Source organism: Manis pentadactyla, chromosome 8, assembly GCF_030020395.1.
Source record: "Manis pentadactyla isolate mManPen7 chromosome 8, mManPen7.hap1, whole genome shotgun sequence".
Classification (NCBI taxonomy): Eukaryota; Metazoa; Chordata; class Mammalia; order Pholidota; family Manidae; genus Manis; species Manis pentadactyla.
Window position 1 is genome coordinate 127,515,021 of NC_080026.1, and position 18,457 is coordinate 127,533,477.

The 18,457-nt window shown below is 48.8% G+C and overlaps 1 protein-coding gene across 1 annotated transcript; it reads right to left on the reverse strand.

Moving 5' to 3' along the window:
* Positions 1-13,425: 13,425 nt before the first annotated feature.
* VAX1 (ventral anterior homeobox 1) lies at positions 13,426-18,181 on the reverse strand. Its single transcript, XM_036898814.2, has 3 exons — positions 17,214-18,181; positions 15,898-16,085; positions 13,426-14,032 (listed from the first exon to the last, which is right to left on the reverse strand). The coding sequence occupies exons 1-3, from the start codon at positions 17,452-17,454 to the stop codon at positions 13,457-13,459; spliced, it is 1,005 nt and encodes a 334-aa protein (XP_036754709.1). The 5' UTR covers positions 17,455-18,181; the 3' UTR covers positions 13,426-13,456.
* Between the last annotated feature and the right edge of the window lie 276 nt (positions 18,182-18,457).

Here is an 18,457-nt window from a genome sequence, read left to right on the forward strand (position 1 = left end):
CTTAATGAACTAACTTTGTGACTTAAGTAAGTCAACAAAATGTTAAAGTGCCTACTACATACCAAACCTAGGAATAACAATCCAGTTAAGACAAATTCAAAAGAACAGTCAGAACTCTCAATCTTTCTATATATTGTTAAATCTAAGAATAATAATTAAGGCACTTTAGTACATTTTTTTCATTTTGATATCCTTAATATACAATTACTTGAACAACATTATGGTTACTAGACTCCCCCCATTATCAAGTCCCCCCCACAAACCCCATTACAGTCACTGTCCATCAGCGTAGTAAGATGCTATAGAATCATTACAAGTCTTCTCTTGTATATACTGCCTTCCCCATGTCCCCAACCCCCTATATTATGTGTGCTAATGGTAATACATATTTTTTAAAATGCAGCTCAGCCAATCGTTCAGGCAAAAGGGCTGGGAATGGTGATCTTTAACTCTCACAACTCGAGAGAAAAGTTAGAAGCGAATCCAAGTGGTGAACATTAATAGTCATGGGATCACTATGTGGGCACCTTAAAATGTGAGGATACCATCCCTCTCCACTTCTTCTACTTTCTCTGCTGGCACCTGGATGGATCAATTTAATTCCAGGTGGGAAAAAGGAGACAACTTCGAGAGTCACTTGCTGCCATTTAAATTTGGGATCCTCTTTGGCACCTTGTTTTCAGTTGATTTAAGCAGGAGTAGTGAGTGATCAGCGCTCCATAACCTCCAATGCTGACATAAATGGCCTATGAGGTTAGGGCCATTCAGCATCTCCCTGCATCCCAACGTATCTCTACCTTATTCTTCATGTCTGATTACTGTTCCACATGCACCATCAGAGTACTGACTTAAAAGAACTGCTAAAGCTTCAAATGTTGCACTTAAGGTCCTGGCTCCAACCAGGGTTAATAGACTTCAGGCAATGAAAGAAAAGGACCCCAACTCAGGAAGAAAGCTGGAGGGTATAGCACATTTGACAATGGAGCAAAACTCAATAGTTAAATATAATATTCAGAGTGGTACTTCAGGGTTCAGGAGAAAAAATGTTTAACTTACAATCCTCAAATTCTGCATCTTTAAAATGGCTACGCTTTGCTTTCCTCATTGAATTCTTCTATTTCTCCTCATTTACTTATACATTGTTCAAAGAACAGAATGTGGGTGAAAACTGGGAAAAAGTGAGTTAACAGCAAAACACACTCCAGACACAAGGAGCAGTTTGTGGATAATCTGAAAATTATTTTAACATCCATGAAGATTGAACCATAAAGTATACACAATAAGATAAGACAAAGTCTGTTCATGAAAAGCCTTGTAAGCAATGCTAAGGAAATTGAGTTTGATCCTAGAGTCAATGGGATATCACTGGAGACTTTAGGCAGCAGCATAACTTGGACTACATCTACATTTGAGAAATAGCTCTGTGGCTGAAATATGGAGAATAGGTCCAAGGGGAGAAAAACTAGAGATAAATGAGACTTTCACAGTGATCTAGACACTGAGACAACGGTGGCCTACACTGGAGTGGAAATAATTGGAACAAGAAATAAATACCCTCTCCTCAGAGATTTAGAAGGTATATTTTAAAACCTACTATTGTCCCATTTTCACTGAGTTCTGTGCTGCCGCTTCTCACCCTGCAGGGAGAATTTCCCTTAGTCATGCAACATTTTCCTCTGAGAAACAGCTTGCTGATCTAAGAAGACCCTGGCTCCTAGATCACAGTCACAATATTATAACCACAGAGCTATGAGCTACTTGTCTCTAGCCTAGGTTTCCATGGTCTTAGGGAAGCTAGGTCAGCAGCTTTCATTAAATAACTAGAAAATGGAGCATTTCACATTAAACTTCAGTAGTTTTTGCTCCATTTGAAAATAGCATTTCTACATTCTAGGGAGGGAGGGAAAGTAAGCTCATTTCATTCTTTGGTAAATCCCAACTATTCTGTTCTTCATGAAGTGCCAAAACTCATCTTGAAAAACTAATAAATGACTCTCCAATACACAAACACTATTGGAACTAATAAATAAGTTGATCAGAGTTACAGAATGCAAGATCAATATAGAAAAGAAGCAGTTGGGTTCCTAGGTCAACTCCATCCCCAGCCCTGATAGAAGACCACCCTTCTGCCACCTCAACAGAAAGCTAGAGGGTTTTCCTTTTGTCTTCTGGATATAGTGAACCAGAAGGACTCTGAATTGGAAGACACAAGACACAACTAAAGGCAAAAAAGAATAAGTGAAAGTCTACATACTTGCCAGTGAGACTCCTACCCCTCCTTCCATAATTTACCACCAAAAATATCAGCCCATACCCCTTAGTTAGAAGAAGAAAACTTTTCTGTGAAGAATCTGACATAAAAGAAAGGACCTAACTATACTGATACTCAGGGGTCCCTAACAAAACATCCTTACCAGTGGTAAATCTTGATAGTCAACAAGCCCCAGCTATGCACAGAAAGCTTTTATTCAGGTTTTTCTGAAATATTAACAATCTAACAGAATAAAAGAGTTTAGAAAAAATTTCAAGTTATCATTATTATCCTCAGAGAGATAAGAAAAGACAGTCTATTCTTAAATAATTAAAAGATATTATATAAGCATTTAGAGCAACGCTGTCCAATAGAACATTCTGTGATGAAGGAAATTTCTCGATCTGTATTGTCCAATATGATAGCCTTTGGCTACATCTGACCACTGAGCACTTGAAATGCAGCTAATGTAGCTAAGGAACTGACTTTTAGTTACATTTAATTTTAATTTAAACAGCCACATGTTAATAGTGGATACCATACTGGACAGCACAGATTTAGAAAATTAAACACAGCTCTTAGATATTAAAAATCTAATAGCCAAAATGAAAGTCTTAGTGGTATATTAGAAGATAAAGTTGGCTGGACACTTTCTTAAATGCTTTGTAACATATTAATTCACCTAAGACACCAAGTAATTGAATAGGAAAGGAAGGATTTAAAAAAAATTAGATCAGCCAAGGAGATCTGATATACAGATAGTAAGAATTCCAGGAAAAAGAGGGAAAGAAATTATCAAAGACATAATTCAGGATAACTTCCCAATAAGGAATGAGTTTCAAACTGAAAAGGCCCACTGAGTACCATCACAATGGATATAAAAAGACCTATCCCAAGTGCATTTTTGTGAAATTTCAGAATAGCAGGACAAAGAAAAGATCCTAAAAACTTCCAGAAAAAATAACAGTCACATACGAAGGATCACAAATCAGAAGAGCATTGGATTTAACTGCAATACTGGAGGCTAGATGACAATAAAGCAGTATCTTCAAAATTCTGAGGAAAAAGCACTCCCAAACTAGAATTCTATATTCAGGTAAATAATCATGTAAGTATATGGGTAGAACAGAAGTACTTTCAGACATGCAAACTCTTAAAAAAAAAAAAACGGAAAGAAAGAAAAACCTCCAGGTACCATGTCTCCCGTAAGTGCTCTATTAAAACAAGGGCATAAATCATCAAAGAGGAAGACACAGAATAACAATAATGTTAAGTTTAACAGAGTATTGGAGGAGAGGAGCTTCGAGTGTGTAAAGATAAGTGGGAGGAATTAAGAAGTAAAGGAAAACATTCAAAAGAATAGGGGGCTTACTGCTTGGGAATGAGGGCTGGGGACTGCTGTTCCATGAAATAAGCCTTCAAAATGTACCTTTTCTTGCTTTGACAATAAATATTTAATTTTAAAGGTTAATCAATCCAGGAAAGAGAAGAAAAAACTGTGTTTTTGCAGTAACTTTGGGGAATTTATAACAATTTAAAATATAACTACTGCTTAACCCAGTAGTTCCACTTTTAGGAATATCAGTATAGATGTGCAAAGGCACAGGAATGTTCTTGGAAATGTGTTTGTAAAGTCAAAAAAAAAAGGAGGAAGAATACAAATTTCCATCAATAAGCAAATGGTTAAATAAGTTATGATACATCCATACTATGAACTATATACAGTCTTACGAAATAGGAGACCTAAGAGTAGTGACATAACAGATACACTCCAAGATACACTGTTAAAGAAGTCACAAAACAATATGTATACTATGAACCTAGTTATGTCGAGGAAAAAAAGGACCTTCACAAAATCTATGAGTAAGTGTGTGTGTTTCTTTAAATGTATTTTTAAAATGCTGTGGAGACACCAAACTGTTGAAAATGTGTCTCCTTCACTCTACCAATTTACAAGGCAGGTTCCCCTTTCTTATCCTGTCATGTACTCCACATCCAATATGTCAGTGAATTGTCCCAAAAAATCGCAGTTCTATAATTCTGCCCAGATGAAACTTACTCAGAAGTTGATATTACGGGCTAAAGACAAGATTCAGTTCAAAATGGAAAGTAAGGAGATAATCAACATGTGTTGAATTCATAGTTGAGCAGTTTGCGTCTATTGAAAAAGTAATATTTGTGTTTACAGATGAGTATCCTGATATTTGAAAGGGGTTGAGTAATCTAAGCTTACATGGCTAATAAAAAGCAGAGATAGAATCTAAAGTCCAAGTCTTCTTGGTGTGGCCATATTGTGGGAATATATGTGATGACTGGAGGCCTATTGTCCAAACCTTCCCTGAAGTCCTTGAAACAGCTCCCTGCTCTGCCACGATCTTTCCAGGCTAAGAAAACCTGCTGAGACAAAACTGGACCATTTCTTACTCAGAACCTAGAGTAGTGGCCACAAAGTCACTTATATTTGTCTCAGAAAACCTCTCCTATGACTATGACAGATATCACTGATCATCAGTACACTTTTCCACTGAGCTTGGATGAGGTCTCAGAATCTTTTCAACTTAGTACCCCTGGCTGCCACCACCAGTCAATCCAATTTAGCCCCAGAGCAGCAACTAATTTGCCATCCTCCCATTTGCCTCTGAACAGAGAAGTTCATTGTCTCTGAATAGGGATAGGAAGCTCTGAAAGAGAACCTTAAAGTGAAATACTGCTTCTGTTTACAAAGGAGTGCTGGCGTCCATGTGCTAACTTCCCCCTAGCCTCCATCACTTACCCACCTCCCATTCTCCCTACCTAGAACCTAATTTCAGACCTCAACCCCCTAACCTCAAGGTTCACTAACCTTTTACCCACTAACCTTTTACCCTGTCTGCAGCTCTCTGATGCAGTAACTCAGTTTTCCTCCCATCACCGACTCACCCCAAACTTCCTCTTTGCCTACAGAATAATGACTTTCAGCTTGGTATTCAAGACCTTTCTTGTTCTGGCTACTTCTCCAGCCTCATCTTTCACGGCTGCTCATTGTGTACCCCTACTTTCTTTCACTCCATTTATTTTTCCCTCTCGCCTCCCACTCCTCCCTGGGATGCCCTCGCTAAGGCCTGAAATACCTTCCTGATCATCTCACAATCCTACATTCCTTCTCTAAGGCTCTCTGCCCATCCCAGACAATAGGGCCCTCTCAGTCCCCTGTGCCTGCTCTCCAGAGCATCAGCTGGCACCTGGGACAGAAACTTAAACTAGCATTTAGCTCTTGCCTGGAATGGACTAAGTCTCACCCTTGGTGAAATAAACTGGATAACTTATTGGCTGCCTAGCTAACAAAGGGCAGTCATATCTAACAGATGAGAAGAAAGGAAAACAAAACTAAAACCTGGGCACTCACATCCCTCACATCCCTGTTCTCTCCGTCCAAGAGGTGGCCCCAGCCGGTGCTGTTTTCCAGAGCCCAGAGCTCTGGCCTGGAGGATGGACAGGCAGCCTCTGGCCCACCTCTCTGTCCTTTCTGGCCAGCCGAGCAGCTGGCATGAGAACCCCGGCAGGGCAGGCTGGGGTGCGGGAAGGGGGCTCCCGGGGTCGTGGCCGCCCCTGTCGGTGCCCGCTGCCCCATACACCTGGGTCACTGCTGACCCCTCCAGAGCCCGCCCTTCGAGGAAGGCATTTCCAGCGCTTACCTCGCTCGTGCCGGGCCACGGGCGCCACGGCTGTGCGGGCTCACCTTAGGTAGAAGCCGGTTGCCGGTTTTCCGCCTCACGCGACTGCGTCCCGGGCGGGCGTGGCTGGGGCGAACGGCGTGAGGCGCGGGGTTCTAGCGCTGGGCACGCGAAGCCCAGTCGTCCAGGGAGCGCAGCAGCCTCTGACGGCCGCAGGCTCCGCGCGCGCGGAGAGGGGCCGCGAGCACCTGCCGGCTCCCGCGGAGGCGCATGCTCCGTGGGCTCCTGGCGGGGGCCTTCCTGCCTCCGTCCAAGGCCTCCGCGGTGCTCACCGCTGCCGCCCCACCCTTGGAGCCAGTTCAGCCCCAACCCTTTTCCCTGTCTGGCTCAAGGAACATGGTTTCAAGGTTCCACTTGGACCCGATCTGAAAATTAGTGCCACCACCTGTCACCTCCAGTTGATTACTAAGGTCTGTTGATTTTATCTCAGAAAATGCCATGAACCCATCCTCTCTTCTTTTCTGCTGCTTAAGTGTCAACTGACACCCACCCATCTCGCCCCGCCCCTCCCCTCCACACAGACACACACACACACACACACACACACACACACACACACACACACACACACACACCTGTCATACTATCTTGTCCCTATTGGAATGAACTCACCAACTGATGTCTGCCTCAAAATCCTTGAGCTCTTGTTCTCATTATTACCTTCCCTGGGATTCTCCCCAAACTGCCAGAAAGATCTTTCACAATGCAGATCTTCAAAGATTCCATCATCTCCTTGGGAGAACCTTTCAGTGGCTTCCCATCAGCTTGGTAAGTCCAAGTGTCATTAACACGGCATACCAGGTCCTGCCTGCATTCCTACCTCTTCATCCACCACTGTCCTCAGTCATCCTATGCTGTAGCTCCACAGTCCTTCCTCTCCATTTCCATCTTTCAGCACGCTCTTTCCCATAACATTTGATCCAAGACGAATTCCCTGAAAATCAGGGAGATGAGCATGCAGGAGGTTTATTATGGAGTGCTCCAAGTTCAACAAGAGTGGAAGGGAAAGGAAGGAAACAGCACGGGGCAGGAGGAGAAGTCAAGCTCCCTGGAGTCTCAGCAGCACCTCAAGCAACAATTCAGGGAGTTTGGAAGATGGAATGGCCCTTCAAAACTATCCAAAGTTGGGGTGCAAGGGCCAGGTTTATCCCCATGTCTCTCAGTTATTGCAAGCACGAGGCATGAACTGGGGTGAGGTGGCTATCTTCAACTGAGGCAATTCCCAAAGGAGACTGACAGCTGGCTATCTACAAAGCCTTCAAAATAATAATGCATCATTTTAGGCTAAAAATGCTCTGCTTACTGATGGCTGTGGTGTCCAGAATAAAGGCAGAGAGAATAAATTCCAAAGACTGAATTCAACCATGATGCCAAGTCCTTCCTCAGCAAAGGACTCTAGACCAACCCCCTTACTCTATAAATAGGGAAACTGAGGCCAAAGAGAGTCTCAGATCATCAGCTACCACAGTTACAGTCTTATAATAAACAGCTACTGTTTGAATGTTTATACTAGGTGTGCCAGATGCTTTTCATGCTTTACCTAATTAGCTAATCATGAAAATTCTGTGAGGGAGCTGCTATTATTATCTTCATTTGACATATATGGAAGCAGGTGTGTACAGCAGCCCACTGAGTAATTTGTCCAAATTATGCAGCTATTAAGTGGTGACTAGGATTTGACAAAGTCACTCTGACTATAGAACCTGTAACAAGTAGCCACTGAGATGAATCACTTTTTCTTAGTGCAGCAAACCACTGTCCTGGGCCTTGTGAGACTCAGGAATGTGGGTGTGCTCTTGTTATTTCTAAGAATGGATACATTGCCACATAAAGTTTGCATTTATTTTCTATTTTTCAGGATAAGGGGATAAGTAAATGTGCTTCCAGACAGAAAACAAGTTTCCTATCAACAATAAATCAGAGAATGTGGAAGTAATCTTCAGCATCCATGAACATTCCATGCCAGTTTCTCTGGAATGGTGGCCATGCTTCCTTCCATGGCTCTGATGTCTCTCCAACAGAAACTTTCAGTTCTAACAGAGAAAGGTGAGGGCTTTCAACAAATCTGGAGGCCTCTTCTCCTGCCCTTCCCAAACTCCCAGGTCTGAAGGGGAGCAGCCTGCCCAGCAAAGTGGTCCCAGTTGGATTTATAAAAGACCTTCCCTGACACCTGAGAAACCACCAAAATCTATCCATCTTTCCTCTCCTGCTTCATCAAAATGAAACCTATTCATGTAAAAAGACCCCAAAATGTAAAGATTTCCCATTGTAGAAGTGGTGTTGAATTACAACGGCATGATGTGAAACTCTAAACTGTGTCAGAAAATGTGGATTAATTTGTTTAACAAACATTGTGTTCCCACCAAACAGCAGGCTCTGGGCCAGATGCTTGAGGTTGCAGTGTTTGAAGAGTTTGCCATTTAGCAGAGTAGTTCTCAAATGTTAGTGTGCATAAGAATCACTTGGGAAACTTGTTAATAATGCACATTCCTGAGCACCACCCTCAGAGTTTCTGATTCCTCAGATGGGGCTGAGGTTTAACAATCTGCATTTCAGTCAATCCCCAGTGATTCTGAAGCAAGTGGTCTTCAGTTGTATCTTGAGAAGCCCAGACTTGGATTTTAAGTTTTGATACTGATGCTTAACTTAAGTCACTTGAACTCAGGACTGCAGGGGGTTTGGAAGAAATGCTTGATTTCTAATTCCTTCAAGAAGCCTTAAAAAGATTTCTTGGAAAGGTTATCTGTGCAACTACAGCACACCAGTATGACACCACTTCTTTTCAAACAGGAGAAAAACATCGTGTCATCATGTGGCCTAAGGAGAGAAGAGTTTCACTGGGACAATTCAAGAAGTGTGTGTGTGTGCAAAAATTCATCAGCTGTATATTTAAGCTTGGTGTACTTTACCATATAGATGTTTACTTTCTAGATAGAAAATAAGTTTCAGATCAACTGTAAATCAGAGAATACGGAAGTAATTTCCAGCTTCCATGGCCATTCTATGCCAGTTTCTCTGGAATGATGGCCGTGCTCCTTCCATGGCTCTGATGTTTCTCTAACAGAAGCTTTCCATTCTGTTGGAACTGAAATGAATGTTATACCTCGAGTTTTTTAAATTAAGGAAGTGTAAGGTAAAGAGGGTGAGAGGTTTAAAGATGTCCTATGGAGGAGGAAGGAGTTGGGAACCGGAAGGAAAGAAAACAGGAAGAAATTCAGACTTCTTGATGAAGTCACCAAGTAAACCCTCAGCAGCTGGAGGAGAAAGAGGGCTGGAAATTGAAGTTGGCAGATGTGGATGCAAAGGGGCTTAAGAGTTCAGGCACCATGAGCCAGACAATTTGTGGTAGGAAAGAAGGAAGGAAGGGAGGAAGGGAGGAAGGGAAGGAGGGAGGGCGGAGAAGGAGAAAGAAGCAGAAAGAAGAGGGCCCTGGCCCTGAGGGGAGCTTATAGTCCTGTGGCTCTGACTAGCTATATAGCCTTCAGCAAGTCATTGATGGCACCAAGCTTGTAGGTGGCCATCTAAAATGAGCTGGACCACTGAAGTGAGGAGTGTAATAGGAATGGTGTGTGTGAAAGGCTACTTATAAACTATAAAGGGCTGTGAAATGCTATGTATTATGAATTATGAATACACTTTGGCTCAGGGCCAGGTGAAATGCAAGTGTTGGTATGAGTGTGTGTGTCCCAGTTCAGCTGCCCAAGTCACTTCCCACATCTTCCTGACACTTGACCACCAAACTCCGAGGACTTTGGTGAGAGGTTTTCTTTCTTTTTTTGTCTTCTCTGAGCTAACTTGGATGTTGCTTTGTGCAGGCCTGAGCATGAGATTCCTTTCAGCTCTCCCCCACCCAACACCCCACCCCAGCTGTTTTCCTTGACCTCAGGAGCCCCTTCCACCTTCTCCCAAGCAAGGCCAGCGTTTGTCACAGAGGCCACCTGCCTCCTCCTTGGCCCACCAGTGACCAGTTAGAGGCCAGAGGCCTCATCAGAGGCCTCCAGGGACCAAGGCAGCTTGCTCCAGGCCCTTGGAGAAGGAGGGGAAACTAGACAGGCAGTAAAATTAAATGGATTGTCTATAAATGTTTTTTTAATTAAGATTGTGATCTTTGTTCTATGCAGAAGAGTCTCTTTAAGAACAATTGCTTTGCCTGAGTGGCGGCCGAAGAGCTCAGCAGCTCTTTACCCAAAGCCAGTGAGGAAAGGGAGGGAAGAGCAGAGAGGAGACTGGGGTAACTGGCTCTTTCCCCTTTTGGGGAAAGTAAATCAAAAAGGAAAAAAAGGGATGCTGTTAAGAGATCTGCCTGGTGACTCCCCAGGCTGAGGCTTCTGGGGGAGGGGCGCTGAGCTTGTTGGGCACCTTGGAGCTGGAATTTTGTGTTTTGTTCCATAAAATTATGCCACCTTCTCACTCCCTTCTCCCCCTTGCTGCCCCAGCCAGCAGCTGTGAAACCACAGCCAGAGCCACCTACGTAGACCTTGGGGCCACCAGGACTGAGGAATCCAAAATACACAGAGGGGGAGAGAGAGAGAGAGAGTATGGAAGTCTCTAGATAGACAGAAAAGACAGAAAGGAAGGGGGAGGGAGAGGGTACAGGTAGGGGGAATGAGAGAGAAGCAGAGACAGAGACAGTCTGGGAAAAAGCGATGAAAGAGGGGAGAGACAAGGGGCCAAGCTGGAGAGCTGCAGGGCAGAGACTTTCAGAGGGTCTTTGAGAGAGAAACGAAGAAGAAAGGGGAAGAGGAGGGTAAGCAGCTTCCAGCAAAAGAAAGAAGGGAACAAGGACAGGGAGGGGAAGAGCCCGGAGGTGGTGTAGCTAAGGGATGTGTAGTGACTTTGAGAAACAAAAGTGGACCGTCTGGGGGCTGTAGTTGCCTCCAGCAAACTGCCAAGCTCTTGGCGAAGGTCCTAAACCCCGTAGCGCAGCAACCCACCCTCAGCTCGGAAACTCCGCTGTCCAGTCCTGCCGCCGCCGCCTCATTTCAGAAGCCTCAAACTTGTGATTCAGGCACAACACACTCAGACAGGATCAAGGGGCCGGGCTGTGTGGCCTCAAGGGAACTGTGGGTCCCTGCATCCCCCAGGTGTGTGCGCACTACGAAAAGGAGCGGCTGGGCCACTGGGCCTGGGGTGCAGCTGTGCCCGGGCCGCACGCTTTCAGAGGGTATGTCCTGGAGCATCCTCGCCAGCCCTCCTAGCTCCCCCAGTTTCTGTTTGCATCGAATACATCCATCACCACCGCAGAGGTACTGGGGGGCTGTGCAGGGAAGTTCTACAGGAATTAGTATCTATGTCATTCTCTTGCTTCCTCAAAGTTTCTCTCTGTCGGCGGAGAAACTTGTTCTAAATCGAAAGGAAGGAAAATCTTGCGCTGTGATTACCCAAATCCAAAAGACTGCTGATATTGAGATGCACCTGGAAAAGTCTAGAAACTAGGAGCGTTAGGAGGCAGGAACTTTAGAGTGTGTAGAGACGAGTTCCTAAATAAACCAAGAAACGAAGTGGGAGATCTAGGGGCAGGAACCTGAAGGTCTGACACCCACGAGACAAGAGTCGGCGAGTGAGGTAACTCAGAGAAGAGGAACCTACATTGGAGTCAGGCCTCTCTCGCGCGCGCGAAATACTCCCCAAACCTCACCCCAGGCGCTCAGGATACCAGCTGCAAGGCCCGGCACTGCCGGGGCTGCTACCCTCTAGCCCCAGGAGTCCCTGCGCCCACATTCATCATTTGCTTGGTTCTTCTTTTTCTTCTTTTGTTTTTGTTTTTTTATCCTTCAAATATAAGACAAAAATACACTCATTTATCATCATAGATATATATATTTCACTCTCACCACATAAATACAAAACATCCAAATATCCAAAACATTCAGAACAAAGTTAGTAGCCAGGATTCAGTGACACCTACCCCCGTTTGAATCGTTCATTATTTTCTTCACTATTTCCTTAAAAAAAAAAAAAAGGAAAAGGAAAGGAGCTTTTGACGTAAATAATTTACAATAAAATTACTATTTTAAAAATGCTCTGCGCTCGCTTCAGGTGGGAGAATACATTCTAGACACTGCGGCACCTCGCCGTCTGGGTCTGTGGTTTTGGTTAAATTGCGGGTGGCGGTGGCTGCGGGGACGACGGTGGTCGCTGCGCCGGTGAGGGCTGAGGCCGTGATTGCGTGGCGGTGCGGGGTTACCGACTTGGGCCCATGGAAAAGAAACCCTGGGGTTTGCTTTGGAGGAGGGTTGCAGAGGTGCGCCTTTCCTATCCACGCAGGGCGCTGATCTGGACACCGAGACGGCCGGCAGAGGAGGCTGGGTCGTCCTGCTGTCCCCAGCTGCGTCCCTACCTTCCAGTCCGCCGAGAATTGCCCTGAAATCCGGGCGTTTCCTGCGTGCTGGAACGGTTCTGTGAATCCGGGAGTCGGGGAAAGGATCAAATGGTCACGATTCATTTCCAAACCCAACACTGTGCCCGGAGCCACGCGTCTGGGAGACGCGCCGCCGACCGCAACACCGCCGGGAAGACCCTGTGGGCTCTTTCTCCTGGAGGAGCGTGGGGCTGCCGGCCACCGCCCGGAACAGCCTCGGAGAAAAGGTTTTAAATTTTCTTTCATTAGCGGCGCTGGGTTTCTTTTGTTTTTCCCTTTTGAATTCCTGTTTAAAGTCGTAACACCCAGAACTTTAATTTTGCATTGCCCTGCGGCTCATTCTTTATCCTGAATTTTCTCAAACCTTCCAAACTCCATTTTTTGAATATTTAAAAACTGGTTCCACTTCATCTTGTTTTACGTAGTAGCTGTTACTCTGGTTTTTTTGCTCGTTAGATCAACTTTATTACCACTATTGCCTACCCTGATGTTTGGTTTATTGTCTGCTGAGCTCGGGATGGTTGTGCTTGGAGTTGGTGTAAAGAAGAGACAACGCCGCAGGATTTGTCCAGCCAGCAAGCTGCGCGCGCACCGGCTCTCCCGAGAGGCCCGCAAAGTGGGGCCCAGGGGCTTCCAAAAGCCCTGGTTTTTCTGGCGAGAGGAAGGAACGTCCTTCTTTTTGGGCTAATGAAACCTGCCAGCCTTTTCAGCCCCTGGGGTCTGCGTGAAACTTTCCTCTTTCAAATATTCATAGGAATCAGTGGCAGCAGCAGCCGATCTAGAGCAGCTGTCCTGTGCTTTGGATTTATAACCAGTCTTTGCCCTCCAGGGCCAGGCATTGGTTGGGACATCAGGTTGGTTAACTCGGGCATTTCCCCCAATTCTTTGGATTCTCCTGCGTTCAGAAGGAAGTTGGGGCAGAGGGTTGACACGGAGGAAGGGTAGGGAAAAAAATAGCCCAAATGAAATATATTGGTAGCAGAGTCTGGTAGGGAAGGAGAACTGTCAGAGACCTCGAGGGAGGCTGGGCGTTGGGACTCCAGCGCAGGAGACTCGGGGCCTAAAGCGCATGAGTCCATAAATATCACCACAATAGATACTATAAATATAAATACAGGGAAATACTTAAAATCAGTCCAGCGCTTTTTTCTCGGCCCCTTCTTTATTGTTGGTCCTGGTGTAAGGCTCGAAGGCCGAGGAGCTCAGGTATCGCGCGGAGAGTTCTTGCAAATTCCCGGCCAACGAACCGGCCATTGTCAAAGGGGCGGAGGATAGGCGACTTGCGACCGAGCCAAGCAGTGAGGGCACCGGCAGGCTGAAGAGGCCGTGGCCGGCCGCCGGCGCGCCTGCATGCAGTCCCCCTGGCCCAGCCGGCCCGGCACCCGGGGCGCCACCCACGGGCGGCGGGTGCGGGGACGCGGCGCCGGCGGGACCTGGGGCAGCGGCAGCGGCTGCCGCTGCTGAGCCTGCGGCGGCGCCAGCGCCCAGGGCCGGCAAGCTGGGCCCGCGCAGCGCTGAGCCGAGAGCGCTGGTGGCACAAGGCGGCAGCAGCGCGGGCAGGCCAGGCGGCGACAGTAGGCGGCCCTGCTCCAGCAGCCGCAGCACGCTGCACGTGGCCGCGGTCTCCGAAACCACCGAGCGCAGCTCCGAGTCCTTGCCCTGGTCCTTCTTCTGCTTTGTGCGCCGATTCTGGAACCAGACCTTCACCTGCGCGCCCGTGCGCCGGGGAGGATGGGAGAGACAGGGGAAGACGGGCGTCAAAGGGTGCGGGCTCCGGGACCCTTCCCCAACCCCAGCCCTAGCCCCAGGGCAGTCCCACCCCGCAGAGGGAGAGATCCTCGCCTAGGAGTTGCCGAGCTAATCAGGACCACCATAAGGGGGACACAACTACGCTAGGCTACGAGTCCCCATCCTGGAAGCAGGTCCAAGCTGCCGAGGTTATAAATCACAAAGTACTAAAAATTATCACGACCCTAACTCAAGGAAGACCAAAAGGGATTACACTACGGGCCGCACTACCCGCAGTCCGACAATGGATCAGCGAGGCTAGAGAGCCCACATTTGCAGAAGAGACTGTGAAGCCTGGAGGATGCTATGTGGGGAGTGGGGAGTGGGAATGGGAAATACGGGTGAGTGGGAGGAGTGTTGCTCTGCCTTTCTGGACCCAGGTCCCTGGCCCAACGGGCTTGATTTTAGCTCCTGCAGCACTAGCCCTGCTGAAGGCTTCAAGAGGCTGCTTCTTTCTTGTTAGACTTGACCATCAACTAGCAGCAAGCAGGGATAGTGGGTGTGGAAGGAATAATTTGTGCAGGATGGACTTTATAGACAGAACTTTCCCCACCTCCTCTCACTGCCAGCCAGATTGGAGGGTCTGAGTGATACTCTTAATTTATTACTCTGCTGCTTTCTATCATGAACTGTAAAATCATGGGAGGAAGTCAGGAGACTGGGGTGGACTAAATTCTCTCCACCAACTTCCTCTTCTCCCTCTGCTCCTCTTCAGACCTAATTGGTGGCTCAGAATGAAATTTAGTAGCTATAAAGAAAGGTTATGCTGTCTAGACTTTGTAAACTAAGATGGGTAGTAACAGAGAGAATGGGGAAAAGCTACTATGCCAATTCAAACTCAAAAAGAACATCCAGTATGTTCTGTCCTCAGTTCTCAGCTTTCTACCCAGATATCACACCTAAAATTCTCCCCACCTGTTTCATGGTTGGCACAGGGAAAGGGACAGACCCTCAGAAAGTCTGCCTCACATGGGCCAAGTTAGTGCCATGCCCTGGCCAGGCCCAGGGCCTCCCCAAGGCAAAGCTCTCAGACCCTAAATGCCTCTGGGCCCAGAGCCCACATGGCCAGCTCCAGTAACATCTTATGGATTTCATGTAAGGGAAAAGACCTTAAGTACAGTTGGCAGCGCAAGCTCCCAGGGCCTCACATCTGCTTCCCATCCATACCTGACATCATTGGCACAGAAGACAGGGCCTTCTAGGAACCCAGAGTGGGTGTTTAGGTCTGGGACCCCCTCAGGGCATGGGAAGCCTTAAGGGGTAGGGCAGGCTGGTACGCACAGACAGATCTTGAGAATTTGCACCTTTCTAACCCCTAATTGTCACCCACAGCACTGAAGCAGGGGGCTTTGGCCCTTAGCCCTGGTCTTGCAGAATGGCCCTGGATGTTGTGTAAGGCTGGAATCCCTAAAAGGGGTGTGCCCAGAAACCTGGCCAAAATGGGGTGGCCAAAACAGGGGTAAACATCAGTTCCTTGTAGAGGCAAACATGGAATTCTCAATACTGGGGTCCAAAAATAATCCTGAAAGGACAGGGTTTGGGGCCTTCTGGGCTAGGCCAAGGTGGGCAGAGCATGGACCCTGGAAGATTAGGAAATGCAGGGGGATAGAGATGAGTTATGGAAGGAGAGAGAGCCTTAGGCCTCTCTTCCCCACCCTCCCTATCTTCTCCACCTCCTCTGGGAGAGGCTCTTTCCAGAGCCAAGCTAGTTGATGAGAAAGAGCTGGCTGGGGTGGTGGGAAGAGATGCTGGTGCAGAGTGTGTGCAGCCTGGCCACCTGGTACCTGGGTCTCGGAGAGGTTGAGCTGTCGGGCGAGCTCGGTCCTCTCGCGGCCTACCACGTATTGGCAGCGCTGGAACTCCATCTCCAACCGGTAGAGCTGCTCCGCGGTGAAGGACGTGCGTGTCCTCTTGGGCCGATCCAGGTCCAGGCCCTTGGGCAGGATGATCTCTCTGATGGACCCCTTGGCATCTGGGGAATGGGAGATGTCAGCCTCCAGAACCCTTCCGTCGCCCTCCACCCCCTGGTTGAAGCTGGCTTTGGGGACACAGTCGCCAGCAGCCTGCAGTCCAGAGGTGTCAGGGTGGGGGTGAGGGTGCAGCTGGGAAGCAAAGACTGTTTGAGAAGCGAGTGGGCTAACTCCACACTGCTGACGGGAAGGGGAACCAGATTTTGCCTTTGCAGAGCTCTCTGAACAGGGGAGGAGGGAAAAATCAATTCCAAATCTGCTGATGTTCCTTCTGGCCTGGGAGCTGCCTGGTGCGGGTCCTCTGTAGCTTGAGAATCTCAGAATGGACCAGTCCGGGGCCTGCGGGCCCGACCTTTGGTGCGTGAGAACCAGACCACGCTCCAGTGATCCCCACTCCCACCCCGGGGTCCCTCCAGAGCCCCGGCAGCGAAAATAGAGGAGACCGAGTCGGGCCTCCAGACCCCGGCGATCTGCTAGCGGGGGCAGTGCCCGGCCGCGGCCCGGCCTCGCCCTTGCTGCGGCCAGAGCCAAGCGCACACAGCGGAACGGAGCGGGGCCGAGCACCAAGGCGGCATCCACGGCCCCGCAACTCAGTATGGCTTCTCCCGGCGGCAGCGGCCAGCCGCGAGCGCGCGCCCGGGCCCTGGGCCCAGCGCGCCAACTGGCCAGGCCGACAGCTCACGATCAGCTGCTGCTCCCTGGCACCCACGCTCGCCTTGGGTGCGCTCGACCCCCAGGGCCCGGGACCCCGCACAAGCAGCCTCCCGGCAGGTCCTCCGGCCCGCAGGGCGCGCGCACATCCTCCGGGGTTCCCTGCTCTTTCCCCGTGTCGGAGGCCGCAGCCTTGAGCCTGGGCCCTCCCGACCAGCCCCGCGGCTCCCCCAGCCGCCCAGCCGGCGGGGCCCCTCGGGGTTTGGGGGGCCGGGACGCCTGGAGAGTGCGCGCCCCGAGTGCGAGTCCCCAGAGTCCGGCCAATCGCGGCAGACAGGGCGGTGGGGTGGGGGCGATAGCAACTTTCTCCGAAGTCCCACCTGCACCCCCTCCCCGCCAGCCTGGGTCAAGGCAGCGCGCGGGTCGGGCCCCGGAGTCAGCCCCAAACAACGCGCCCCGCAGCCCTGCCCCGTCCCTACCTCGGACCAGGATCCGGCGGCAGTAATCCGGGTCGGCGGCGGAATTTGATTTACTTTTGTTACAGTCTTCCACAGGGCCTGACGCCGAAAAGGCGCCCTGCGGCTCCTTCAGGAAGGCAGCGGGGAGGCTCCCCTCCGCGCCCTTGCCGTCCCGGCTCTCCCTGTGGGCGTTCTTCGACACCCGGGCAGCCTCTGCGTCCGAGTGGCACCGAACGTCCATTTTGTCTGGTTTCCCGAACATAGGATAGGCAAGAGCAACAACAACAAAAAAAAAAAAAAGAAGAAGAAAGAAAAAAAGAAAAAGAAAAAAGAGAGGGGAAAAAAGAGGGGGGAAAAGAGGCAGAGGGGGGAAACCCCCCTACAATGCAGCCTCTGCCGCCCAGCCCGAAGAGAGGCAGGCGGCAAGAATGAATGTCCCCGCGGGGAGGCTGCGGCGGCCGCGGGCGGGTCACAGGCGACCGGCGAGTGGCGCGCTCGCGGAGAGGCAGAGGGTCTGGTCCAGGATCCCGGTGGAGCAGCGGCGAGGCCACCTCGTCAGCGCCCGCGTCCTCTGAGCACGTCCAGTGTCCCCAGCCAGGCGATCAGGTAGCGAGCAGCGCAACTCCAAAATGCTGCGGCTCCCGCCTGTTACTGAGACGCGAGTTGTAGTTGTCCGACACCCGGGGGGACGCACACTCGCTGTTGCAATTGATTACGGGTAATTTCGCAGCCCCCACGTTTCGGTTACCTCATGAATACACTAAATTGTTTGGATAATATATCAGATCGTAATGGATGGTTTCTGTCCTTGTCCCCAATCAAGTAGGGGTTTAGCCAGTGAATAAACGGAAATGATTGGTCTTGCTTTCAGGAAACACACAATCAAAGACCACACTTCCATAAAAACTTTTGACAAGATTCATCCTGAATTGTTAGTACCATTAGCAGGCATTATTAACTTTCCCTTTGCCTTTGACCCTCCTGCTCACATACTGGCTAGAGGGGTTTTCTCCACACTCGACAGACAGAGCTGAATGGGGGTGGGGGGGGAATGAGGGTGGAGGGGACACACACACAGAAAAAAAAAAAACCTCACACACCCTGCAGCTGAAGAAAGCAGTAGCCTCTAGGGGGAAAAAAAGAAGGGAGGGAAGAGAAAAGTTTTCCCAAAAAGTATCTCCCCCACACTCTAAAACGCCAAGCCTTCCTCCCAAACAAGTCCTTCTGAACACACCTCGACGCTGACAGCCATCTTAAACTGCCAC

What these genes read in the sequence shown, in the direction of transcription:
- VAX1 (XM_036898814.2), bottom strand. Translation starts at nt 17,454, where the DNA reads ATGTTCGGGAAACCAGACAAAATGGACGTTCGGTGCCACTCGGACGCA. An exon ending in CCGCCGGATCCTGGTCCGAG is followed by an intron (nt 16,086 to 17,213) that starts GTAGGGACGGGG and finishes CCCATTCCCCAG; the next exon opens with ATGCCAAGGGGTCCATCAGA. An exon ending in TCAACCTCTCCGAGACCCAG is followed by an intron (nt 14,033 to 15,897) that starts GTACCAGGTGGC and finishes ACGGGCGCGCAG; the next exon opens with GTGAAGGTCTGGTTCCAGAA.